This window comes from Bombus bifarius, unplaced genomic scaffold, assembly GCF_011952205.1.
Source record: "Bombus bifarius isolate JDL3187 unplaced genomic scaffold, Bbif_JDL3187 scf7180000007979, whole genome shotgun sequence".
NCBI lineage: Eukaryota > Metazoa > Arthropoda > Insecta > Hymenoptera > Apidae > Bombus > Bombus bifarius.
The window spans coordinates 1,845,271-1,873,067 of record NW_022884364.1 but is presented as its reverse complement, the minus strand read 5'-3'; the positions used below and the strand labels follow the sequence as shown (position 1 = coordinate 1,873,067).

General features: G+C 43.6%; 1 protein-coding gene across 1 annotated transcript; it reads right to left on the bottom strand.

Annotated features, from left to right (window-relative positions):
* Positions 1-23,032, bottom strand: LOC117204616 (cell adhesion molecule 2-like). The gene is made up of 5 exons (XM_033442154.1): positions 22,565-23,032; positions 11,961-12,169; positions 8,245-8,473; positions 7,364-7,663; positions 1-5,091 (listed from the first exon to the last, which is right to left on the bottom strand). The coding sequence occupies exons 1-5, from the start codon at positions 22,623-22,625 to the stop codon at positions 4,991-4,993; spliced, it is 900 nt and encodes a 299-aa protein (XP_033298045.1). The 5' UTR covers positions 22,626-23,032; the 3' UTR covers positions 1-4,990.
* Between the last annotated feature and the right edge of the window lie 4,765 nt (positions 23,033-27,797).

The following is a 27,797-nucleotide window of genomic DNA, read 5'->3' as shown; positions in this document are numbered from 1 at the left end:
TCCCCTTCCTTTCAACGTTTTTATTTATTAAACATCGTAATATTATAGTATGTACAATAATATACCTATCTAATCTAACGATATCACTGCGATTACAGATTCTTCCAGGGTTTATCTTCTCCCTCTGTTTAATTCGTTCGCATTTGCGTCATACGCTCTCGTTTAGTATCGTCGATTAAAAGCTACAGGCTGCCAAGTGTGTCTACGACGCGCCGTTTTCGTTTCTTCATTTTTTCTTCTTTATTTTTGGTAATCGCTTGCACCGCCGAATGGCCGTTTCGCTGTATGTAGCGAATTGTCCGCTTGTGAATTTTTCGTTTAATCGGCTAGTCTGTCGTGTCGAAGACACGGAAAGTATATGGCGTCGTTCGTCGCGGTAACGCGTGCATCGCGAAACGAGTCGAATCGCGTCGAAAGAGAATCGGGGAAGAATTAAGTGCGGCGTTTTCGCAGAGCCGCGGTCGCTACTACCGTCCTTCCGTATTTTTCCCTTTTTCCACAGTTTATGCTAGCAGCGCGCGATATCACTTTTTCTCTGAGGAGCGATGAGCAGACCGCGAATACCGGAACAAAGTGGCCGGCACAAGGGTAAAGCAATTTGTACACAGTCAGGGGAGCAAAATCGAAGCCGGCCAGCGGAGTGTGACAACCCCCCAAATCGAATTCTATTCGCAGGCGCAATTCTATTCGCGACGAGCCTGTCCAGTCGGAACGAACAGAATCCGGAGTTTGTTTCGACGCGTTTCTCTTTCTTTTCGTTTTCCTTTTGTCCCGGCGGAATGCAGCGTTTACCTCGTTTCACGTTTCATACGCTACGCAAAACGCGACTTTTCGACTTCGAGAAACTCGCGGAACATCGATGCGCGGACTGACCTCGAAGTGCCTTCTTTCACTGTTCATCGATTTCCATTAAAACGCTGACTCTAAGTCGTCCCCCGAGAACTTTTATCTTTTCATACGACTATCAATTACTATAGCCTGCGACGATTCGGAATGAAATAAGTTTTTTTCCTTTCCAAAACTCTAAAACGATTTATCGTAGCAGTGACAAGGCGACATAAGCGAACGAAATTACCGGACGAGATTATCCGCAACGTCTCAACGTGTTTCTCGTTTTAGAAACAACCGATCGAGTACATCGGCCAGCGCGTAACAGAATTTCGCAAGTTAACTTCGAGACGCTAGTAACAATAGGACGAATAAATAAAAGAAAAGAACGAAAATAAAATAACGTATGGTTGGGTTGCTCGTGAACGCGCAAAAGGTAAACGCAATTCGCGAGGTGAGATCAAGTATACGATGTTGCTTAATGGACCGCGACCTATCCGTTTCACGTAGTTTCCGCTGAAAGCGAAGAAAAATCCCGAAACTTTTACTCCCCCTAAGGTCCACGCAATTATTCTCTCGAGTGTACGCGAACGAGGCCACATTCCGTTTCGTCGGCCGCACGTGTATCGACTGGAACTTCCATTTTACCCTCGAAAAACTTCCGGATCGTTGACTGGCTTCGCTAGAGTTTCAGCTCTAGCCGTCCCTCGTTCCCTCTCTTCGCTTCGACCCCTTTCGACTTTTTCGACCATTCGCGCGCATCTAATCCAAGTTGGAGGAAAGAATCGCCACCGTGGTAGGAACAGAAAAATGTGAGGGAGATTCGATTTGTGTTGGACGCGAGGAACGATCCGCGCGATACTTTCATCGGGTATCTGCGAGGATATCACATGGAAACACACACAAATAGAAAGTGAAAATTGTCGTCGTTTTATGTCGCGAACGAAGTAGATCCAGACCGATGATCCGTCAATCCCAATGCGGTTGCTTATAATTACGTGTGTAGACGACAGAGCCATTTTACGGTGTCACGTACGCAGAGTCGACGGGAAGCCTTTGAGAGGAAGGAAAAATGTACACAGTAGTAAAAAGATTCATAGGGCTTAGGGGGGAAAGTCGTCTAAAAGTTCGAGATACATACATACAGAGTTTGCGGATCATCGATCAGGATGAACGACGGAATAGTCCAACGAAACTCTTCGATTGCGTGGAAAACGAAGCAAGATCACCGCTTACTTTCAAAAATTCGACTTATTGCTTTCGATAGTTCGCTTTTTCGTGCGCCATTCTCGACGATTCGCGAGTAAAATCCGAATATTAGCGATGATCTGGCGTCCGATAATTAAGCCACACCGACGAAACCTGACGCAGGTTCGCACGTACAGTTTGTGGGTCGTTCACACGGAACCACTTCGGCCGCGAAACTCGATTTTCACGCGGTAAACGCGATTACTAGATCCAGCACACCGGTGTTCAGACGAGAGAGAGAGTCGGAGCGCCGTGACGAGGCAGAATATCGCGTGGCACGCAACGCGTGTGCACGCATTTACGCTCGCGTCGTCGGCGTGTAACTATCATCACCCGGCCACAATTTATAATACAGACGCTATGTACAGGTTCTCGTGTTTGGTCGTCGACGCTAATACCCGTTCAACCAACGGCAAACAGACAGATCTAGCGAGCGACATCGTCCGTCGCGTCGTAGTTTGCCAGCTGTGTTAGCTTTCAATTCGAACGCCCAGCTATGTTCCGTGTAGTCGCACGCGGAGTACCACTGTCTTTCGCTTTCCGCTCGCGTTTGTCCAGACGACGTCGTTACGACGTGTAACGACCGTAAAGACAGATCGATCAAACGTCGCAGAATTTCTCGCGTCCGACTCCTGGTTTCGCTACGATCGCTTCCGAAACTATCGTTGACGAGCGCTTTCGATACGAATAACGCGAATAATTCCTCGGAACGAAACGCATCTTATTTACTTGACTTTTGCTTACAAAATTTGTACGTTTTGAGGTTCCTTCGTTTACGAGTCTATCGTCGGAGTAAAATGTTTCGTATAATTTTAAACAAGCTTGCGTTCGAAGTAAAATTGGTCAACGGATAATCACAGAGGCACGAACAAAATCGTTTAAAAGCTGGAATCCGTTTGTACAGGGCGAGCTAAAAATCATCCGGTTAATTCATCGAATATTCGCCGGTTGACACGAATCGATAAGCTTTATAAACGAACATCGTAAACGTTTGGAAATTAGAACGCGACTGGTCGTCGTGAATTCCGCTAGCTCAAAGCGCAACGATTATTTCGACTGGATCGATAACAATAATTCCCCGTAATTGTTTTCAATCGAGAAATGTTTGCGTTTCTGACTGTTAATCGGCTGGAAGGGATTTGCGAGCGTTTTTCGTCCGACACGCCACAATGATTCACGTTCAGCCGCGGTAGCCGTAATGCGCTCGCCCCGAGATATATTAACATTCGTATCACGCGTGTAGCTGTCACGCGGAACGACGATATTTTCTCCTCGAATTTTAACGTTTATACTTGCTGGGTACGCGGCAGCTCGTTAAAAATCATCAGACGATTCGACGTATAACGCGTGTTACCTGTCTCGCTTGTGGTTCTATGTGACGCGACGAAAAGACGAATCCGTCTCATCGATTAATCAACGGTTTTCGAGACCGCTGTCCCATTTCTCCTGTATTACTTTCGTCAACTGGATAGCCGTGCGTCCTCGATCCTCGAAAAGGGGACGCACGAGATCTTGCAATCGAGTCACGTTTTATTTCCTCGTGAATGCTGTCTCGCGCATCCTGCATTTCGTAGATTCGACCAGTCGTGGAGCGTGCCGCGGGATGGTTGTTTCTCGGTTTTACACCTCTCGTAAATCGATTTCTCTCACTGTGGTTTATCGAATCCCCTTTGTTTCCTTTCCAACGGAACCAACTTTTCCTTGGCATAGCATCTTTATCTTCGGTATTAGCGTCGACGTTCTTCTAACTATACGCTTTTCGACCAACATACAATATATTCCAGCATTCTCGGGACATACAAACACATTAAATCTCGATACGCCGATTATCGGGGAACGTGTAACGCAGCGTTTTCTCCGCGTTTCTTGTTTCATCGTTCCCTCGTTGCGATCGTATACGGATCGCACGCTATCAGTGGTAACCACCAACGAGATGAAGTACGAACGATTGTGACGACCGCGACGCCGTTCGGGAAGATCTGTGCTCGTTCCGCGAAATTTATTCTTGCATTTACAACGAGACGACGGGGAAACCTTTGTAGCTGTGGTTGACCAGAACTGAATGACCAAAATTAGCGTGAATGCGACTCACTGACAGGTACAAACATACGATCGAACGTGAAAGTTGTAAACTATGTCGGAGTAACGGACTCGCCAGTGCGAATAGTTACATTGCGTTCGTGATATTCTATATCTCGAGCACGATGTTATTAGATAGACACGCGAAATTCGTAGATCGATTCGTTCCCAGTCCCATTGATTTTTGCAAACAGTAGCGCGATCTCAACGTGACTGTGGCCTGACAAACTCGAGCTCTGTTTAAGGGGCAGAAGACACTGTAAGGGGACGCTGTAAAAATATCGATTTTCTATGTTTCGACTATAAGAAAAACTATACGTGGGAAATTATGGAACTATACGTACGAAAATTATCGTAGGAAAAACTTATTGTCTATGGCCCCACGTACGGCTTCTTTTGATTATAGTTCCTTTCCTGTTTCTCATTAGCGAAGTCCTTCAATTTTTTCGCAGAAGTTCAACATTTTCTTCACCATGTTGCTATTTTGTTATTTTTCGCCTACATGGAGCTATAAACGAAGGCATATACTTTCTAAATATCTTTGTTTTCTCCACAACTTATCAACCGCATGACGTGTAATCGTCGCCAAGGCGGATGCATCGATGTCGCAGCGAACACCTTGAAATGGAATACGCAAAAAATGGATGGAGAAATTTGTTTAAACGTATACATGGTAACCGCGATAAACTATAAATTGATTTACTCCCGTCATTTGCTTCGTAAAAATTCCCAAATTTTTCCCCTAATATGTACTTTTGTAGGTCGTTACAGTGTCTTGCCCGCTTAATCGTACGAGTGGTAGCAGTGACGGTGATTAGTTTCATTCGACGTTCATTTACATCGACGATATGTACAAAATGATCAGAGACACCAAAAGACAGCTGGAGGATAAAATAGGTCCCGCCGTTCCGGTCTGCATCGCTTCTGGTCGCTCGCCTGCAACAAACAATTCACTCGTTCTCATCTTCGCCTAACACGCTTCCATTCTCTTTCGTCGGGATTAAACAATTTTCTTATTATCGTTACTGCACATAGTCGCACGCAGAACGCTTTGTTCGACTTTCTCGCGTGACCGGTCCTTCATCGGTCTTCTATTAAATTAATATTGGAAGTTGTGGGATTCCTGGAAGTCAGCTTGTGGCGAATGAGGTTCAAAGATCAAACGGCTTTGATTACGCTTAAACATGACGAACAGCTCGGTTACAAGCGCTTCAATACATCTTATTAGAAACAAATTACGCGTATCTGTTCCACGAGAAAATTTCGTTGCAATAGTTAAGAGAACCGAGTGTTAAATTGTATCAACAGCGAGATGTTTCTCCTTTCCCCAATTATATTATTCATAATTTCTATTCGTGAATGTCGCATTAATGTACAACGGTACATCTCGGTTTCTCGACTTTAAAGAAGCCAACAAATTCTAAGAAAGGAAAATAAGTTTTTCAGGATAAACGAGGTGTTTTAAGGGTAAAAGATAGCGAGATTATTTGCGCTGCTCGTGAAAAAATATAGGTGAACGTAGCAAAGAGTAACCTAAATCATTCATACTAGTCAGTGAAATGGTATCGAGACGTTTTAATCAAAGCTCGAGGCATCTTCGAAGAAAAGATTCGTCGAAATGAATGCGTAAAGAGAGAGGGAGAGGAAGAAAGAGAGAGAGAGAGAGAGAGACAGACACACAGAGAGAACAGGTTTCGAGAATTAGGACGGGTGGTTTCGCAAAAATATCTTTTCAACGTTTCCGTGAATTTTTTCTCCGTGATATTTCTCAATGGTACTTTGACTGGCAGCACAGTTTTGAAAGACTGGAAACGGTGTCGAAGTTCCGTTCGTTGCTCCTTTCTTCGTTAAACGACGCCCACGGCAACCAGAGTATTTTATGCGACGGATTGAAATGCAATTTCCGCTCGATTTTGGTCCGGTTCGTACCACTTCCTAAGAATTCCTTGACCTGCGGACATTGGAATCCGCGTAATTTACACGGACTGAAATTTGTCGGCTGCGATCGACACGCCTCTTATTGTCCACCATGGAACGACTTACCTTCGCAAGAATTCTTCGACAACGATTTATCTCTGATGGAAAATTTTCTGTATCGATAACTTGCTTCAAGATCGATGTAATTACGTGTTCGTAATTGCGTGAAAATGTATAAAGAAAATACGATAGATCGCGATCACTGAGAGAATGGAAATAAGAGGAAATAACAGTGTTTATTAAAAATACCAAAAGGCAGGGACGGCAGTACGAAACCAACGGAAATACCGAAAATTTTGTTTAAACTTGCATTAACGCAACTATCTCTCGAGACGTGTTTCATCGAGAAACGGCGAACACCATGGCAAACATTCTCGCTACGCTGAAACTCGTTTTGCTCCGTGAGAGCGTCACTGAATAAACATGCAAAACTTGGCGATTGCGTAATTGCCAAGTTCTGATAGGCTGATTGCGAGGACCCAGATGCCGAGGAAATCTGGGAGAGGACAGGTGCAAGCGATACTCGCCGAAATTTTCCAGCTGCCGACGAACGGAAATAAACGTGCGAATTAACACACCCACGAGCCAGGTTCGCGAGAATATTAACGGGTTAAGCGAACACTTTAACGGGATGGTTTATGCAAAAGCGAACGTCCCCCGCGAAATTTCTGTTCGGTTGGTCGATGCAACTGTTCGTGTTACACCATCCAGAGTTCGCAGACATGGTCGTTTCAAATGCTCGAATCAGCTGTGAAACTCGTTTCGGACAACGGACAGAGTTTTACTTACTACTACCGTTAACGACGGTTTCACTGGACAGTGCTAAAATAATTTCCTCCCGTTTTTACGACTCGTTGGCAAATCGTTGCGAGTATATACTATTTCGCGGAGCTCAGACCAGTGGAACGAACTTTCCGACCATAAATAATTCTGTACGTTATGAAAGCCGGAGCCGTTTGTCTGAGAAACATTGTCCTGTTAGGAAGAGTTGTATAAAATCGGATCGATAGAAAATATTTATTATTTTTTTTTTATTCCCAGATATACTAACGAAGATATAAAAATTCAGTAATTCGCTTTTACACTCGGATCTGTATAAATATTTACAAACCCACCGGTATTTACTTTTTAACGGGAGATTCGAGAAAACCAAATTGATATCCGGGTTAACGCTACGCTCGACGATCGTTACGGATCCTAAGATTACGTAATCGTGCGTGTAAACACTCACCATTTAGGACATGAACTTTGATGGACGCCGTATTGGCGTTGCTGGGTTTGCAGCTGTACTCCCCAGAGTCCGAGGGTTGCGCCGTCTGGATAAGGAGCCAAGAGGTGGTGACGTCGCTACCCTTTTCGGTTATCACCGAGACGCCGCCCCTGGGACTGTCATAGCTCAAAACGTTCTCATTGTAGTACCAAAAGATGAAGGCTGGTGGCTCCGAGCTGAAGTGTATGGCACACGTCAAGTTTATCGTGCTGCCTGCGCCAACGTACAGATCTGGACCTCCGAGTATCGTCGCTGTCGGTACTGTGATAAAGAACGACTTCCTTTTTTTTCACTCACGGTATTTTCCTCGATCGTTTCGATCACTCATATTATCCTTACTGCACTACGCCTACGCGATACGAAAATTCACGAGCCGAGGCAACTATTCTCGCGAGAGTGACCTCTCGGAGACGATATTCACCGAGCCAAGAGAACGAGGGTACTTTACCGATTCGCGAGAACTAACGAGCCAAAGCTTTTCATCGAAAGCCAAGGTCATTGTAATTGAAATAACGAGACCCGCTTCGGTCGTATCGTACTCTCCAAAATTAGGTTCAAAAGTTTCTCCCCCGGCGACGTTAATACATCTGGATCATTAATTTATGAAATGTCTCTGCGAGAAGAGCGCGATTTCAAGGTAACGAGCGTATTCCATATCCTCGTTGGAAATCCCGAGAAACCGATGCGAAACGTAATAAAAACCGGTAGTTTCGTTACAGTCGCCATACATATAGATTACGTATAGAGATTCTAATTCGAGAACGTGACAGAGTTTGAAAATTATTTTACGAACTCTGCAACGGTATAAGTAGCGCATAATGTAACGGATGAGATAAACTTACCGACAACGTTTAAGCGAAATTGGTGCGACTTGACGGGAATAGTGGAGATCTGACATTCGTAGAGCCCTTGGTCTCTCTCTTGCGCCCACTTTATGCAAAGAGTCCATTCAGACCATTCGCTATTTTGGCCTGTATTTTGTCTGTGAAGCGCTTGGAATCGCTGATCGCTCGTGTAGGTATACGCCCCTGCCGTTAAAATGTGAATATCTCTGTGCCTCACCCAGGATACCTTTGCAAACGGAATTTCAAAGTGGGTTCAATGATGGTAATCGAGGAAGATCGAGCAGACTGCTTTGAATAGACGCGACCGATCGTTAAGCGAATTCGCTGATAACAATATACAATTTCTATCAAAGTTCAGACGATTTGCCTCCGATACTATTCGCTGGATGAAAGACATGGAGATGATGATAAAACTTACGTCACATAAATTGTCTATGCATGACACGCGCATTAAGTCAAGACAGAATTAAGCTACCGACTATCGCAACTGGCGGAACAACTTTGGAAAATCTTTTAAAAATTTCTTGTAAATCGCGCAGAGGGACGATGAACGTTGTAGCCTGATCAATATTTCACATTCGTTTTGTCATGTCGCGCCATTAAATATTTCAAGAATCCGGGGTGAGAGGTCAGAAACTTCAATATGGCTGCGCTTCCGTTATCTGCAAATATTTTGCGGCTGGCGTATAATACATAATTTGTTCCGACGATAGGGACATTTAAACTTCGGCTCCTGTTGAACTTTCACGTCTTCGGGGACGACGATAATTTCATCAGCCATATATGTGCTCACCTCTACCGAGAAAGTAATCCAGTAAACTTCGGAGAAGTCTGCCTCGGTAAAGTAACTTTCGTCGTGCAGACGCGAATATACCAAAATCCGAAAACGGACGAATCCAATCGACCGGTATTCATCCGCTTCTACTTCCACGGTAAACCAAAAGCCATCTACGTACACTTTAGCGAGACTTAGGCGAACGAATACGTGGAATTTCATTTGTATCTCTCGGAGACCGCGTCAATGTAAGTCACGCAAAAGAAAGCTTTCACAAGAAGCATGTCTGGTAAGTAGAATTGCAATTTTCAGAAATGCACGCTGAGAAGCAACTAGCTTTGAAACGCAACAATTCGATCTACCATACTTTACAACTGGCATTCGATTCAGGCTCTTCCTCAAAGGTATCGACGTTAAGAGAATGATTCAGAAAAATTGCCGAGATTCCCCTCGTCTCTCATCTTTCAATTAGAATCGTTGCCCTCGCAGCATGGTTGTAGGTAATCGTCAGTGGCCAGTCAAGATACCTCACTTTGACGAATTGCAATGAAAGTCAAAGACGGATATCGTGTCGTAGAAATTATTTTGTAGCCTATTGGCGCGGGAAATTGACTTTTCCGCCAAAGAACTATTAGCAGCGCAAAAGGGAAAAGGTAATCGGATAACCGATTCATCCAGCTGGGCAATCTGAATCGCTTGAAACGCGCCAGACCGAAGCACGACTTCGATGTTCGTGTTTAATTCGACATTAATAAAAGTCTCGACGATTTTTCTGTCTACGACCTCCAATACCGTGACCTCGTGGATTGAAACTCTTTCGATTATGCTCTAAATGGAGACTGATCGCTTTAAAAGACGCGACGAAAATTTGTTCACCCGTTAACTCGTTCGTTTAAATTGATAAATATCCCGGAAAATGTAAAAGTTTCGTATTATTAATTTTGAATACTTTTAACTCTACCGAAGGTAGTTATTTTTATTACGTCCTTAACGCTTGTTAAACGATCGATGCCTGGCAGAAATTTGAACAGTAAAATCAAGAGTATCGCGCGCAGATATGAACAATGAATTTTATTAGTTCGTCGACCTACCGTGTACTCGGTTCCTAACAAAACGCCTGTACAATAGCCGTCGCAACAACGGCGAGAACATTAATAATCGGCACTGAAAGTTGGTGCACAAAGCGCAGGTCATTTGCGTGAGAAAGCTTATGAATCTTCGGTCTCGCACGTTCACCGATACATCTTCCGTAATTTATCCCTCAATGTAAACCGGGAAAGGCAGCTGCCTCCGGCGACTCTGAATTCGCGTACGAACTCTACGAGGACAAGTCCGTGTTACCACTACTTAGCGTATCTAGTCCAAAAGGTTTAGAGGTTTGACAGCGTCTAAGGAGCTGCTATTTCTCCCTTGTATCTCATATAAGGGAACGGGAACAGTTTGACGCTTTCGAACTTAGCCATCGAAATGACGATACACCGCGACACCAAGGTAACCAAAGCTGCGATAGTACGTTCAAAATTATGGATATGGTAGAATGTAAAATAAAATTGCCACGTATGTAATTGAAAATGGACTCTCGCGTCCTCTGCCACTCGGATATTTAAAAATGCTACGAAGACGAATAAAAAGGATAGCGTTGCGTTCACTGATGAATAATACGAAAGAGTCAAAGCGTCTGGGTAGCGAGCGAAGTGACGAGAATCACGTATCGAGGAAATCCGTATGACCTAGCAATTCGGACGTGGGGCAAATGGAATTTCACGGCTGACGCGGAACAACGAATGAAATTAAGGTACGTCGGCCCTCGACTGTATAATGAATTTACTTAATACGGTTTACACACCCCGAAATACCGAAATTGAACGGCCTTGTTTCCGCGCTGCACCCGTATTTGCAGCTACGATCTCGTCTCTTTTACCCCGATCTTCGTTGCACTCGTTCTTTCGGCGTAATTTTATTCGTATATTTGCTACTAATCAAGCTCGAGCTTGTGTCTACGAGCTGCAATGTATTCGCAGCTATGAAACTTGCTGGGGAAACGAAAGTAGAAGATTTAATAATTAGAAGATAGCGCGATTTCTCTTTCGAAAAAAGCAGACAACTTAATCCGACGAAACGGCTATTTTCCGAGATTCTAGCTGCTATCTTATAAAATTACGAACGATAAACTATCACAGAAACGATACTCGTTACCTTCCTAAAATCCTATCCACGCAAGTATGTTTATACGCGATAGCGTGAACATCGAATATGTAAAATGTTGTTTCAATGTTAGAAGCTGACACTAAGAAACTACTTGTCCAGAATCCTCTTAGCTTTATCGTGACGTAACATCTGCTAGCTAGTACAAACGAGATACTTACTTGGTAACAGAGTTTCAAAGGTGAAGCCTCGCATCGAGGTACACGCGTCATATAATAATTCGAGACCATGATCGCAGCGTTATAACTCGAATATCGCGAATACCTGCGCATTACTTTCGATCGACCAATACCTGCAACGTCGGAACCGCGAGCTGCGATAAAATTGAGTTTCCAGTTGCCTTAAAGGTCGATTAGCGTCCAATCGAGCCCGAGCAACTCGATTATTTCCTGCAAATCGCTTTCCTAAGGTCCTTACGAAGATCAGGTTTCCTCTCTTGTTCAGCGAACGGTGCACCGTCCTTTGTCGTGATTACCTTACTGCCACAAATTTGTCGAAATTCCGTGGAATAACGTGCAGAATATACGAGCAAGCATTTTTCTGGGACATTAAGCTGTCTCTAGCAATTGTCCGCGTTATGCCAGCATTGCAAGTTAGAAACAACTCTCGAATGGAAATAAATGTTCGACAACGATTGGAAATTGCCCCCCATGGAAGAGCACGAATTCTTTCGTAACGTCAACGGACAATAGAGATCGGAATCAAAGATGATCAATATAACAAAGGATCTTACGGTTTTGTCGCCCAGGTTGCGAACTCTACACGTGAGATAAGCGGTCTTTCCTATTAGTGCTGTCACGTTGGTGTTCTGCGAGTAGTCGAACGTAGGTTCCACCTTTGCTTTCAGCCCGGAAGGATCTGCCAGCAACTGGTTTCGCGGTCTATTTTGACCCGCGTGTCGATCCATGTTGTCTATCGTACGATCTCCTAAACTGAGTGTATCTGTAACAATAAAGAAAAATTGCTCGATCAATCGTCCTTTTTTTGGTAAAACTTCTGACGGCGGTGGACATTCGTAAAAACAATGGCACGAACGTTTCAACGGACACCGTGGGGAAAAATGCAATCATTTTTGGTCTTAACGCCCAATAACATTGTCCGCGAGCATATCGAATAATTGACTTTAAACCGACATACATACCCATGTTTCTGTTATTTCACGGTGATGAAGTGTAACAGGTCAAATTGCTCCGGTTATTGCGCGCGGTTGTCGAAAATCAGATTTCGCATTCGAGTCGTGTATTAAATTTGTTTCGTCTTTCGATACCGTGGTTAAAATGTTTATGAAAACATAAATACCAACTCCTAAATTTCTCCGAAAGACCGAACATCGGTAAATCGTAACTCTTGACTATTGAATTATCTATTAAAATTATCGAATATTAATGTTCCTTTAATTCTGTATTTCCATGGTAATCGTTACTGCGGTCGTTCTCTGCATTAAATTGGCCCGCACGCTTCTACGAGATTGGCTAATAAAGATCGACTAAAAATTTACAAGCAATAAATGACACCACGAGCTACCGTTAATCGTTTCACCAGATAAAGAAAGCCAGCCAAAGTTGTTCATTAAAAGACGAATGAATTTATCGCATCTGTTGAATACCTAATTTCGCGAAACAGGGTGTATGCGGAAGCGACGCTTTCATTCGCCGTTGTTCTTTAGTCGAATTAACGCGAAAGAAGGAGTAGGAACATTTTAAACGGAAGATAACGGAAGAACTATTACGCGAGTCTGTACTTAAATAAGCTGTTCTACGCGAATACAAGAATAGGGGTACTTTTAATAGGAAAACGCATATAAGACTCCATAGTTCATTGCTTGGAGAAACATAATAGCCGTTGGTTATATCTATACTCGGAGGGAGATTAGACGGAATTAGATTAGATCAGAGCTCATTACACTTTGGCTTTAGAGTGAATTAGATGGAGAATGAGTTGGCTGAGAACGGCGAAGGGAGAGGCGTCCCCTCTAGCTCGCAGGGGTTGTATCGTTCAACGTTGTTTTTCTCGTAATCCATCATGGGGAAGAAAAGTCCGATACAGTCGTTCAACCGCTTGAAATGCGTTTGCGATAACGTGGTTTATTAATATACATGAACAGCAGCCGACCCCCGATTCGCCCCTCTAGCTATGTTAATTTCTCGACGTGCATTCCTGCGTAACTTACTTTTTCAATTGCCTAGCGTGAAGAAAACAAATTTTCCTTTAGTATTTTGCGTAACGTTTTATCTCTGTACCAAGGCTATCGATATAACTTACCTCTACATATAAACTTACTATCGGTTATTAATTCGAAGTTTAATTACAATCTTCGATTACTATATCCAAAGACGTGCAAATTATCGAAGAGCAACGTTTAACGATATTAATTATTCTTTGTCTATACAATTATTCGTATCGAGTGATCAGCAGAATAGGGATATATTAAATCCTTCGTGTACATAGTCGGGGGCACGTTTCTACTCGTAGATATTTTATGTGATTTACCACGTGCCGGTTTTAATTAATTCTGTAGCAACAACTAAGCTCCAAGAGCTTATAACGAGCTTTTCCGTGCACTCCGGAGGTCACCTGCCCGACTTTCCCAGTTTCTCTCTCTTTGTCTCTCTCGTGTATGAGAGGCCGCTTCCCACACCGACTTTCTAGCAATGTGTCACTAACACATTATTACGCGTACCTTGGTCGTTGTCAGACCTACCACATAAACAAAATGAAGAAAGGGCGATGAGAATTTGTCGACACGTTCACGTTTCGTGAGATAGAACGATCAGTATTCATAGAATAACGTGAAACGTTGAATTTCGTTCGAAAGCTTTCAGGACACGGCAAAGGGCGCAGTTTTCTTTCCGGCACGTACAATTTACTCGCTATACTTCCATTTATCTCGATGTACACGTGTTAATGGACTTTATTTTAGCAGCTTATGAATATTTATAGACATATGACAGCTATATAATATCATGATCTATTCAAGTTCGTACATGGGTACATAGATGATATATGACAGTTAATAAAATTCGCATTGTAAAATAAATAAATGTACTCTGACTTTATAGGAAGGATCGTATATCGATTGCATGGTGTAGCGGTTGATACGGTAATCGATGCACGTATTTCATGGCGATAGAAATTTCTTGTGCACCGCGATCATAAATATGAGATTGGGGTTCTCGTTTGAATTACAATTGGTAACCTGATCCCGAGAAATTGTCACGAATATTTTCAAGCAACTGCAGCCGCACTGCGAGATACCGAAAATCGTTTCGCTAAAGCTACCACGATACGAATACATATATTCTTTCATTCAAGTGGTTGGTATATCTGTAATTCGCGCCATTTCAAATAGCCGGACGAATGAATGCTTCCCTACGCGGTTGGTCATGCGAATGTACACTGTGCAAAGATATTTCATTCAGGCAGCGTTCCCTCGAGTTTACAAAGAAACTCAGCCGCGAGATGACCGTAATTGCCAGAATGATTGAACGCGGTTAGTATTCCTTATCGCCAGCAAATCGCGCTTAATGGAAAATAACGATGGATCTCGTTGAAAGTTCCATCCGGTGAAAATAAAATTACACTCGTGGGGTCCGTGATAAATTGCAATGACAATTTTCAATGACTTATGGACGAGCGCTAGTGCGACAAATTGCGACCCATTCATTTTCAGCCAGGTGAGAAAAAACCGGATTCGTCGGTTCCACTCATCCCTGTACTACCGAGTGCCTTTTTTCTCTTACGCTGACTTCTGGTAACTGGACCCGCCGTCATTCGTTGCCGTTTGATGCGAACGGTGACTCGTGTTATGCGACGCAGTTATCCTCATCGTCGACTAAAAACGAATATTACAGCCGTTGTTTCAGCGCATTAAGCGCTTGTGCGCAAAAACCGGCTATTATCACAGTCAACGTCCAGCTACCTAGGAATTCGAGCGTTTTAATTAGTCGAGTAAGCCGTAGGATCAAGCCTGGAGCTAGCGAGGCAGACGTCAAGGAAGAAAAGTATCTACTATTCGTCTCGAAGAGAAATGACCTAACCGTTTCACAAGGGAAAAGAAACGACCGGATAGCGGCGAAACGGTTGACACGAAAGTGCGGGTAGATATTGCATGTCGCGATTATTGCGCTGCCATAAAATGTACGGCAATAGAGAGGACGCATAACGATATTTCACGAATATTGAAACTTCATGGATCGAATGGCGGTAGGCTTTATCGCTCCGTGTGTCCTCCTCCGATGTGTCCAATGGTTATAACTTAATGCAGAGCCGTTTAAAGAATACTGCGTAACGACTACACTGTGTCGTAATAATAGGAATAATAGATACTGCGTCTGTGGATTAACTCCGCAAGATCTATTATAGTTTGGTGCAAGCTCCAAATGTGCCTTGTTTGCGAGTTAAACGTTAACACCACTGTGTATGCTCTAAACGATGACAGAACTTCTAGGCTAGTTCTCTGAACGTAAGCCGACATTTCGGAATGTAAATCCGTTCCCTAATGAAGCACGTTGTATCGTATCCAACGATGTATATAACGTATACACAAATTTGTCCATCTATAGAAAAATGGTAATTAGAGATAGAGCGGCGTGTATTTAAGATCTGCACCGCTTTCAACTAAAATTCCCGATTCAACAAGGTATTTGCTATATTTCGGTGCAGACGATCCGCACGTGAATCACATTGGGGAGATTAAGATATTTAAGAGATTTCTAGTACGATGCCGGTCTGATTCTATCCGCATTTCGCCACAATTTTCAAGCAGGAAAATACTGAGAGGGAATTCCGGGTTTCGTCGACGGCAATCTGAATATTTAGATCGGTCTGTCCCATCCGAGAGAAAGATCGTTTTCCTCGGAGTTACCGTCTTATTTCGACTCCCGCAACTTGTACTTTCCGGTTATGTTGCCGATTAACTTCGAATCGAATAAAATGCGCTGTTCGAGATTTATGTATATTTATGTACACTCATACGGTACTTACGTACGCGAGAAGACACTCGGAACAATCACGGCACAATGGTTGAAATCCAACAAAAATACCGTGGTTGACAATCGACCGAAAAATACATTATTGTCGGAAAATACGATAGAAAAGGGATGCGAGAAAAACGCACCTATTCCACGAGGGCTCTGAACGAACGGGTCTTCATCGAGTTATTTCACGGTGGATCATCGCGAGATTCCAATTCTCCGCGTTGCATGAAAACCCCCCGTGAAAGAATTATCCGGCGCAATTTCACTTCAAACTTCATCGGCCTGCGTGCCAGTAAAAATACAATTGCCCCACGCGAATTGAATTAATTTATGCAATAAAGGAATTCGTGAGGTTAATCAGCCACTGGGACGCGCGCTCGGGAAAAATGAGTACAAGCTGTTCTTTTCAGGACGCGGTAAATTATTCCGCCAAGTCACGTGCGTATTTAGTGTAACTCAGGGAATTAAATGGGGTTGGGTGAAATCGTAAGGCGGCACATCGGTCTCCCTCGAATGGCCAACCCGTTAAGCCCGCAGGGTCCGATAAATAAGTTCGATAACAGAGTTCTCCTTATCTTTTAAATAGGCAATGTAATTTAATCACGCGGACCTGGTCGCGTGACACGTCACAGATTTGTCTCTGGGTGCGCGTTGCGCGATGCTATGCGGTCAGGCTGCTTTATTTATTTTTTTCCTCCGTCGTCACAGATTGCGAGAAATAAATAGCGCGGTATACGCGTACGTGGTTTGTCGGCATAACTTTCGCATGCCGCTGCAGAGATGATTTGTAGGTGGAAGCAAGACGCGAGTAAAACGACGGCAATATTGATATATGCGCCGCGATAAGTTCCAGTCACTAGTTCGAGCGCTCGAGCAAGATTCGCGCAGTTTCCAACCATTCTCGTCCCATTTATGTTGCCTTTCTCATTACCACGGATATTTATTAGATAAAAATCGATATTTGCGTTTGTGTGGCGTTCGAGACAAACAGCATGTGGATATAAGGGGAAAATTCGAGAAAGAGTCTCAACTTTCTCGCAAACAGTGATTATAGTCAAGATAACATTAGTTTAAATTATCACAACTGTGTCGTTTACATTAATATCATCACACATACGAAGGAGGTTAACGACGTACGTGTACGTTATACGGTTGTCTTGGAGCAACGAAGAATCAACGTGTCACCGAAATATTCTGGATACGATTGCAGCTGCTACGATCGCAACGAAAGAATGATGGGAAAATTATTGATAAGGATTGGATGTATTTTTTAATGGATACTAGTTTAAGAGTATGATTTATTTATTAACGGAGATTAACAGAAACGATATCGAAATCACAGAATGGAAATAAATTTCACAAAAGGATAAAACCGCGAATTATATTTACACAATAATACAATTGTAAATACATTCGTAGAAAATGCCAACTAAATCCATCCGTTCCACCATTGGGAAGGAAAAATCAACTGAAAAATTTAAATAACAATGACGCCGCGCTTTTGTAATTTATATGGTTGAACCATCACTACGCAATTTTTAGCCACGTTATTTGTTCCGTTGACGTTTTAAACTTCCGTTGGTCGGGCAATTATAGCTACAACAAATAAACATTCACCGTCGCAACGATGGTAGATGGCTAATTTAAAAAAAAATAAAATTCAAAGATAAATAGCCCTGCCTTGTAAAACAACGATATATTGATCGTGAGTTATAGTTCCAAATTAAATGACAAGTTATTCTTCAGAGAATTATTGTTCGCAGAGAGAAAGGAGTACAATTTGTTGTTTGTACAATTTGTTATTTATACAAAACCTCGAAGAATTTTAACGAGAAAATGATCTCGAGAAAGAAAAATCTGTAATCGTCGCAAAATTAAAACTATAGGTAGTACAGGGTGTAATATGCAGCGTGTGAACAAATTTTCTTCCGAAGGGATAATAAATTGCCGTGTCGCCACGGAAGGTTAAGGAGCTTTCCAATGCACATCCTTGCAATCTATCGCCGTATCAGACCTATTAGAGCCGTTAACGATCTCAGATCAGATTTCATTACTTCATTCCGCTGCGACGAACTGCATTGCCTCGCTCTCGTGCCGCGTCACCGAAACGGAGAAAAGAGAAGAGAAGAAAAAAATACAAGAAGGATGAAGGAAGAGAGGAGGACAAGGAAAAAGGAGAACGTTTCAAGAGAGTAGCAGAAGATAAAAGCGATTAATTAAGGCTCGAAGCGTCCCTCCAGTTTTTTTTTTTTTTTTGTCTCGCATCCACCCCACGCTCCACACAGCTTCGTCTGGAGCTACTATCTGTCTATTCTCTCTTTTCTCGTGTAAATGCAGTGTGCAAAGGTCGATTTTGCCCATCTACCATGAACACGAGCCGACGACACGACGTATCCATTATAGAACAAGTGGGCCACGTCGCGAAATAATGGAACGGCCATGATTTTGTGAGTTTATCGTCAGCCGTCACGTGACGCGGAAATGCAGCAGGAGACTAGTGCAGACTCCCACGCTTAAACGGGTCGAGGGTGCTCGCGCTTAGGCTCGTAATTAAAACACGCCGGAACTTAATGTTTCCTACTTTACAAGGGCTTTGAATTAACAAGGCCGCGACACCATGCACGCAGTGTGCCGCGCGTCTACGTACGTATCGCCAAATCTTTCCAAGATGTCCGAAATTTTGACAATTTTCTATGGAAGTGATATTATCGTATTATATCCAAAATAAACGTAAGTTTCATCAGCGAAGAAATATTCAGTGTAAATTACACGAGGAGCGCTAGCGCGATGAACTGAAAGTTTGAAGGTTCGTTCTTTCTTCGTGATTAGGACGAACAAAGCGAAAGCTGCTGAATCTCGCAAGGTGTGAAAATAATTACCAGCTACTTTATTTTCCCATTGGTCGGTCGCGTCTCCTTCGAAGCGCAGGAAAGACTGGAAGAAAATCCGGTCGAGTAACGAGCAGCGCTCCAGGCTACGAGATCGACTCGAGACAAACTCTTACTCTGGAAGCGGCGTTTTATTATTGCGAAAAGTTATTTCAAGGTTCGTCATTCTTTCCGGGTTTCGTAGTAGCGAGATAAAGCGATTCCGAGGAAACGAAGTTTCTTGCTCCCTCCAAGGGGGCTTCTGCGACCTAAGCAACTTCACCAATTGACAGAGCACCTGCCAACTACCAAGAAACGTTATTTCAAAGTAATACTATACTTCCCGATCGGGCAGACCATTGAAAGTTTCATCGAATCGGATTGTCGAATATAAAATTAGCGCGATAATGAGAAATCGCTGGCGCACGCGAAATGGTTTTTCTAGAAAAAGTTAGCGACGGAACTGCTTTTTACTACAAACCACGATGATCGACTTCGGCAACGTCCCCATAAATGGATTTACAATTTACTTGCTCGGAGATCGAATTACGTAAATATCAATTTGCTACCATTTGACTTCGTGTTTTCGACTTTGTCGTTCGCTTTGGCAACACTGAAAAGTTTCCACGCGCGAGAATTATAAAAAGAAAAACAGTGCATCTCGGAGGAATTACGAAGGAAGATTCTACCGTTTTTATAACGGATGCCGAGAAAATGAGACGAACTCCTTGCAGTTTCAATTTCGCTAATCCCCGTAAACGATCTTTTTCCCTCTCAACTACGCGCGAATGAAAATCATTCTTCACCGTAGATTTACTCTTTCCGTGAGCAATCGAGCGAGCAAACCCAAGACGAAACGAATCATCCCCTGTTTTGTAAATGAATTTTCTTTACGATCATTTGAACGCTCAAAAATTATAACAAATCGTTCTGCCACAAAACGGCAGTCACGATCGGTTTCCTTAAACTCGCAGAGAAAGGAGGATAGTCCAATTTATCATCCAGATAAAGGAATCACAATGGTTCCTCCGTCGACCGAGTTCGATAGCATCCACCGAAACCTACAAAACTCGGCGGCGACGAAGCGAGACAATAAGATAAGATTTCCAAAAGTTTTACGTTTGGCCGGGATGCCCGTGTGAAAAGAAATAGCCACCAACAGAATTGTGCGGAGACACGGAGACGCACGCGACCAATAAATACAAAGGCTGCGATTAGAAGAAGTATCATTTCTTCTGTATAAAATAAGTTACAATTTCTTGTCGAAAGTCACATTTTCGTGCTTTTCTCTTCTCTTCTTCCCTCCCTTTTTTTTCTTCTAATTCAACCGCCCTTAATTTTGTTCGCACGAGAAAATAAATTCCAATTTTTTTAACGTTGAAAATCGAGGTTAACGATAATTGAAATTTTTATAACGAACCAATAGTTGAACTTTAGCGAATACAGACGAATGATTTCATTAATACAGAACTACGAGGAAACTTGCTGATCAAAGCTCAGTTTTCAATTCCCATTTGTGATGGTTCTGAGTATCGGGAAATCCAAGCTTTTCGCAACGCGTAGTTTTCATTGAAATAAAAAATGAAATCAAATCGATTTTCCCCCTTACGAATCTTATCAACCGTACCGATTTTTTAACATCGTAGTAGCTTTGCGATTACCTACGTTATGCACTCCACGATCCCGTATTTTAGCGAAATTTTCCAAGTACATATTTTTTTTTCTTCTTCTTTTTTTTTGGTTTCTCTCGTTTTATCATGCTAATGAAAAGGGGCGAAGGTTTTTTGCAAAGAGCTATTCTATTATCCGTCGGATGAATTTTACTTGCATTGTTTAGAGCCAGTTAGCTCGGTGTACGTAAAAATAACGACATACATAAAATGCATCGGATTTTACTACAGCTATTAGCATAAATTATATTGCAACGTCGTTGTTGTAAAATCGTACATTCTTACTAGTGAATTTGGACAGCGAAATGTCGCTGATAACTTTCCGGGCTCGTTTGTATCAATCGTTGAAACGCGTAAATGAGATAACCGGCCGTAATTAACAAGCAGGGTTGTCGATATAATATTTCGCTTTAATTGTAATTAAAGCCAGTCGCGTAAAACGAATTCGACTGTGAATTTAATCAAATCTTGATCATGAATGTGTCAATGAACCCACAAAGCGATCGAATTAACGGAACGGAATGATCGACGAAATCGGTTAAGTGAGATTTTATAGTAAAAACGAGAGCCATGCGAAAAGTGTTACTAGGTCGTCGATTTACTGACACTAGAGATAATCATTTTTCCGGATTTATGATAAAAATATCGTTCACATCCAAGAAGTCGAGAGTGGAGGAAAAATATGTTCGCAGGCTAGAAACAATGTATAGGACGCAATTTATTTCACGAGGAAATACTTTTGAGAAATGATAATTGGTGGTAAAAACAGAAAAGACAAACTCCACGAGAAAGCTCACTACTCTCGGCGGAGTCATTTTATAGCCGAGGATATGAGCGGTTTAATTCCAGTTATTTTCAACGAATTAATACGTTGCTACCCAACGCATTAGCATTAGCGTGAAGTTGCGTATCTCTACACTTGCTGATCGTTGCATTCTCGCAATTAAAGCGAAACATCTGCGAACAAATCCCAATCGGAAGATCGGGGAAATAGCCATAAATAATAACGAGGTAACTGTATCCTTAGAGAGCGTTCTGAATGAAAAAATTGTTAGAGCACCGCCTGTACTTGCCACTTCTCTCAACACGTGGAAACATTTCCCGCGATCTTTAGCAGCTTACCCGAAACTTTCGCGGTTCAACTTTACACAGTACCAGGCAAACATTTAATTTACTGGATTAAACTTTGCGCGGATTATACCGTGAACAAAGTCTGGCCGTGGCCGGGTACAGTATCGAGCCAAATTACCGAAGTCGTTCGTCTAGAACGTAGGAACCTCTAAGCGACAATGTAAACGGAGTGTGAGACGCGGAATAGAAATCATCGCGCGAATTCACGCTTGAGAGAAATAGTCAGGTTCGATTTTGAAAAGGATCGCGCGCGTGTTCTATGTGCATAATACGTTTCTGAAGCGCGCCGCGTCGCGCCACTTTGCGTAATTAGTTTACGTGATCGATATTAACAGGACTCGTGTAGTCGACGACGACCGTGTTGCGTTTCACGCCGGAAAGAAAAGGCTATCTCTCTCGTAGAGTATCATTCCCAAGGCAGGGCCACAGACTTATGAATAATGCATACGATAAATTCGCGTCGCACGCACGCACGCACGCCGGTAATTCCATTAGCTGTACCATTTTGCCGCTCTATAGCTGCTACGTTTTCAATCGAATAACTTCTACTCGCCCGTTAGATCAGGTGGTCAAATCTCGACGCGAATCGGTCCAAGGTATACCGCAACCCACACGCTGCCCGACTTCGATCTAAACGGAGCAACGTAATCGTTTCTAATATTCAGAATATCGTTTAGATTAATTGATAATTACCTTCTGTACACATAAAGAGTATGGCAGCAATGGACAGCCTCGCCTGCCACCTCAAAGCCATGTCCGCGACTATTTGATGGCGCGTTCACTTTGATATTAAAGCGATTCACATCCTCTTCATTGGATGACAGCACATCGTCCATCCACTGTCATGCTAGCACCACGCGGCAAATTCCTATCGCGGTCGTGTCGACATTCCACGAAAACGGTGTATACTCTTGACGTCCAATAAACGCCACGAGATTCGGTGACCCGAGGGTCACGCGAGATTAGTTCAATTTCATTCGTTCCGACACCACGGCTCGTTTGCTCGACCAATTCTCCTGACGCCCAGTGTTTTCGTTCACGTTTCCCATAGGACGTTTTCGATGATTGCGCGGAAATAAGCCGAAAATAAATACACACACACACTCGCCTGGCCGGCGGTCGATGCTAAAGTTTCAACACTACCACTTTTCACTCGTCACGATAGAAAAAAAGAAAACGCGCTTCGGAAACGTTTCGTAGAAATTTTTCCCGTGATCGTATCGCGGAAAAATTTCCAGTCGATTCTTGTTGGGACGCGGCGGTCGAATTATTTCAACGATTCTCGAATATGCGTTGCACGCTTCGATCTGTTTCTGCTTCGATCTACACCTGGCAACTGGACACCAGGCAGCTTCCAATCGGGGGTATCGATTCTTGAAATAGTTCTTTGCCCCGAAAACGCGTCAAGGAAGGAAGATTCCGGCGATTGCCGTGAGTTACGATAAAAGTGGAAAATTCGATGTTTATTCCATGATGAGGAAGCTAGGCCGTGATGTGCTCGCGGACGTAATTCCTTTGAAGAGTTCTCATGTTCCTATTAAACGAGAACGCCATTTATCACTCTATCCACGGGAACGAAGAATGTCGTTAACCATGCTTCACAACGTATCTTCTCGATTTTGCGGCTTTATCGCCGTTTTCGGTGTTAACCGACCGAAAGTTCGATGCACTTGATATCTCCGTGTATCTCGGTCAAAAGCGTCATGAAAACGGCGGAAAGATTCTTCTTGCGAACTGGCCCCGTTTAGGGCCTAAAATAACCGGAGTATAATGTAACGTTCCTTAAAGAATGATCTTAACATCGTCGCACGTGCCTGTTTACGATCGTTTCGCAGCAATATTTCGTTTTTCGACCGATCAAAATTTTACTACACACGATTCACATTGTTCACACGACGAGTAAACGCGAGGGTACGTTCCGACGGCGATTGCCACGCGATTTCTCTTCATTTTCACGAGAGGTTCGATTCGCGAAACGAAATATTAATTTTCTCGAGAAAAATTTCGCGTCTATATGCGCGACATGGTATATAGGACGACGCGACACGCACCACGTCTTGATTCGGTGGCAGATTTACCCTGACTGGGGTGATTCTTGGCCGTAGGAGCATGCGCGCTTCTGATCCACCTCCTGTGATGGTGGAAACGCGCAGAGGGTCCACGAACAAGGTCCGCGCACACGTAAACTTCTCTCGACACACCGAGGTTCGAAACACACGTATGATGCCACGGATGCGAGCGAACCTCACCGACACGATGCTGGGTCAGCGTAGGTGTAGTGTTAAGGGTAGCTCGCGTCGGTCACGACGTACGGCACTGTGTGTCACGGACAGAAAGTGTGGCAGGGCGTGCAACGAGTACAGAATCGAGGTACGAAATCTACGATACTCTTTAGAGGCGCGCGATAGGCTTTGAGATTCAGCTGCGTGTCCATTTCGCCTGTCAGCCTGACCGCCAATCTTACCGGCTACCCACTGCGAGAGATCGCACGTAACCTCGTTGCTTGCTACGTACTTTCCTTCGGTTGATTCCAACGAGGATACATTGCACGCGGATATAACGAGCACCGTCGTCATCGCCATCGGTACCGCTATCATCACCGTCTTCGCCGTTGCAACGATATGCTAATGAGCCTTGTATACGATAATACCGCAATAATAAGGAAAGCGACCTAATTGCGTGGTTGCCGGTTATCGGGATACCACGTCGACATGTGCTACTTCGGACTCGCCTCGTGTTCTTTTCCTCTTTGCCAGGCTGTGAGTTTGAGCGGTGAGCTGAGGCGGAGGTTGATGGTTAGGCGCAACGAAAAGTCTCGATCGAGGTAAACGTTGCTTCGCTCGAAGGACTTCTAGTTAAAGCATTTTTAACGAACTCGCTGCAAGTTTTCCGCTCTCGTCATCGAGATTGATTACTTCGAGTAGCAAAAACGTGAAACATCGTGCTTCTTTCGACAGACGCTTGCGTATTCGACGTATGGTTAAGAAACTTGAAGAGCAGCGTTTCTTAACGTGGCGCTTATAACAGGCTGTTTTTGTTTTCCATCGTATAAATCTGTTTCCATGATTATCGAGCACGCTATCAATGCATGTTATTAGACGAACCACATGTGCGTGATCACGCGAGTGTATAATGACAGGAGGTACACGCGATAACTGCTAGCGATTAGCTGTACTCCACTGTCTATCGGCTATAAGAATAATTTCACGGTGTTACACGATGGATACGCAAGTATCCCGTATATGTTCGTTTCGTTTGTCGATTCGATTGTCGAGTGTTTGTCGCACGATATCAACGTAAGATCGATGAATATTATAATATGTCGGGAAAACGTCACGCACAGAACCTTGTCTGTCGGTAGAGAGGGCTGGGAATTGTGGTAGACGTAAACGCTCGGTAAAGGGGTTCCAATATTATTTCGAAAGCACATTGCAAGATTAAAATCGAAACGAGTTGCACGTTTGTAACGAAAATAGCTATCGCGTAACACGATGAAAAGAATACGAATGACTATGACGAGCGACAAGTTGAAAAATCCGCTCGTAATCCTAATTTTCCGCGTGTCACGTGCAATCAGATATCATTAGTATTCGCGTTTACGACATCGTCGAACATTGGCGCTTACATCTCATGGTCGTAATATTTCGACGACATCGTGAAACAAATGACGTTAGTGGAACTCGTATTACATATACCTGAAGCTTAACAACTATCTAGTAAAGTTTGATGAAATCTACTTTATAATCCTCGGTTTCTGAAATATTTGCAGTGAAATTTTGCGCATATGGGACACTGATATAATAACTTCTACTTTCACGCAATGAATACACGTTCTCCGTTCGTGCAAGCTTGCACGAGTTAAGGACGAGAATTACGATCCAATGTAGGTGTAATTCACTTGGATGGATAGCAAATTCCTAAATCATTTCTCAAAGAAAAAAGGTTGACTGAACTTTCGCCAGCGTTTGTGCATAACGCAGAGTGGGTGCTCATTGCGTTCCATTGATCCAATTTCACTTTGATCCAATTTCTATTTAACCGTTTAAAAATTTTTCTAAGTGACGCGAGAGCTTGCAAATTAACGAAAGCTGTGGTTTCATGTTTGAAATCTCGTTCCACGGTGCGAACTGCAAGACGTCCATTCAAAAAAAAAATTGCACTGACTAACCGTACAAGATTTCAAGCCAAAGTTATAAATAACGTTTTGCGTGACGACCGTGCCTTTGCACACGCGGGACCATTCATCAGCAACGCCTAGCACGTGAACCCACCGATAACGACACCCTACCGGCAGATTCGATCGGTCGATGAAAGGGGCGGCTGTCGAATGTACCGCGAATCAGTCGCCTCGTCTCGATCTCGTGGTTCGATCGGCTCGTTTAACAGCCTCGCTCTGTTGTCAGGCACGGGAAATAAATTGAAGATAAACAAAATTATCGGAGCCACTTTTCGCTCTTACTTAAATTTGAAATTGTCGCATAAAAACTCCGACTCGTCCGCGCCTACCCTGCGTCGCATTTTTTTACAATTTGCTCGACGCGTCGAAAGATTCTGCGCGTGCGTAAGGACGAAACGAGCGATACCAGCTACATTTTGCCTGACCTGTTTCCTATTTCCGCCGCACTCCATTTCGTCGGTATTTCGTAACATTGATCGGCACGCCACGCATCGCAAATTAACGCGACGATAAAACGGCGCATAAAAGCGGTTACTTGGTAGAAATATGGGCGACGATCTCGCGGAGAGATCGTTTCACAGCGAAGCGGTTACTTTCCGAACGCCTGTAATCGTTCGTAAGAAGACAGCAGCCGCTAATTTCGAGACGTGCGACCGTATCGGGCAACCAACGATTAGAGGCAGTAAAACTCGCGGCTGTGACTCGGGCTGCATAAGTTTCTAGCACGGCACGATAAATCCGCCGATAACGATGTCGGCATGTGTGCACACGAAATTCGAAGGAAGCAAGCAAGAGGCAGATTGGGGGTGTCGAGCTGTATGGCAGCCAAGTAAACGTTTGTCTCCACGTAGAAGGCGTCGACCTCCTTTTTCCGTGACGCGCGATCCCTCGAACACGACTGCAACACGCTAAGATTTCCGATATTTCGAAATTGATGCCGATAACAAGCTCTCGCTAGTCCCCGGCGTCTACCGGGCGTTCTTGTTTCCCTGTTATTTTATCGGTGCCACGCACGAACATTTCCGCACGAAATTGAAAAACACCGCGTTCCACTGAGAGAATACGTCAGCCATGAATTCTTGCTACCCGATAGCTTACGAGTTTCTTTCCGCGTTTGCACATTTCTCCGGGGCGAATTCCAAATTGAAATCCGCTCGAGAGTATCCCCGGCCTGTAGTGTGCTAAACGATTTCATAACTCGCCGTGAGTTCCAAACGGAGCCGCCGTTTGGTCAAGTCGCGTTTATGACCGAAACGAAGGCGCCTTGAGCTACTCGCAGCACTTGGCGAATCCACAGGGAGTTCGTAACGAATGTAAAAGCTGCATCGAACGCGGCCAGTCCGGAACAAAGGTAAACGTGTTTCTGTTTCGAGCGTTATCCCGATAAGATGTGAAATTGGTTTGCTAATAATGGAATTGATTCTCGAAGGAAATCGTGGCGAAACGTTGCACAAGTGTGCCGGAAAAGCGTAAATTCTACCTACAAGCGGACTCGTTAATTGCATAGCTCTATAAGCAGACCTATATCTTTAAATAAAATCCATAGAGTTCGTAATGCCGCGCACGATGAAAACATTACATCGTTGTCGCAGCGTTTGTAGCGAGCACGCAAAATATAGTTTATGCGGTGATAAACATTCCTCGAGGAAATTTCTATGAAGCATTGTACCAGTTATCATCGTGGACACCGATATTTGTACTTTATAGTTACGTATCGCTGTAGCCAGGGAGCGAGCGTGCATAGGAAAT

Coding starts and splice junctions, on each gene's coding strand:
- LOC117204616 (XM_033442154.1), bottom strand. CDS start 22,625: ATGGCTTTGAGGTGGCAGGCGAGGCTGTCCATTGCTGCCATACTCTTT. Junction 8,474..11,960: donor GCAACCTGGGCGACAAAACC/GTAAGATCCTTT, acceptor CCGTTTGCAAAG/GTATCCTGGGTGAGGCACAG. Junction 7,664..8,244: donor ATTTCGCTTAAACGTTGTCG/GTAAGTTTATCT, acceptor TCTTTATCACAG/TACCGACAGCGACGATACTC.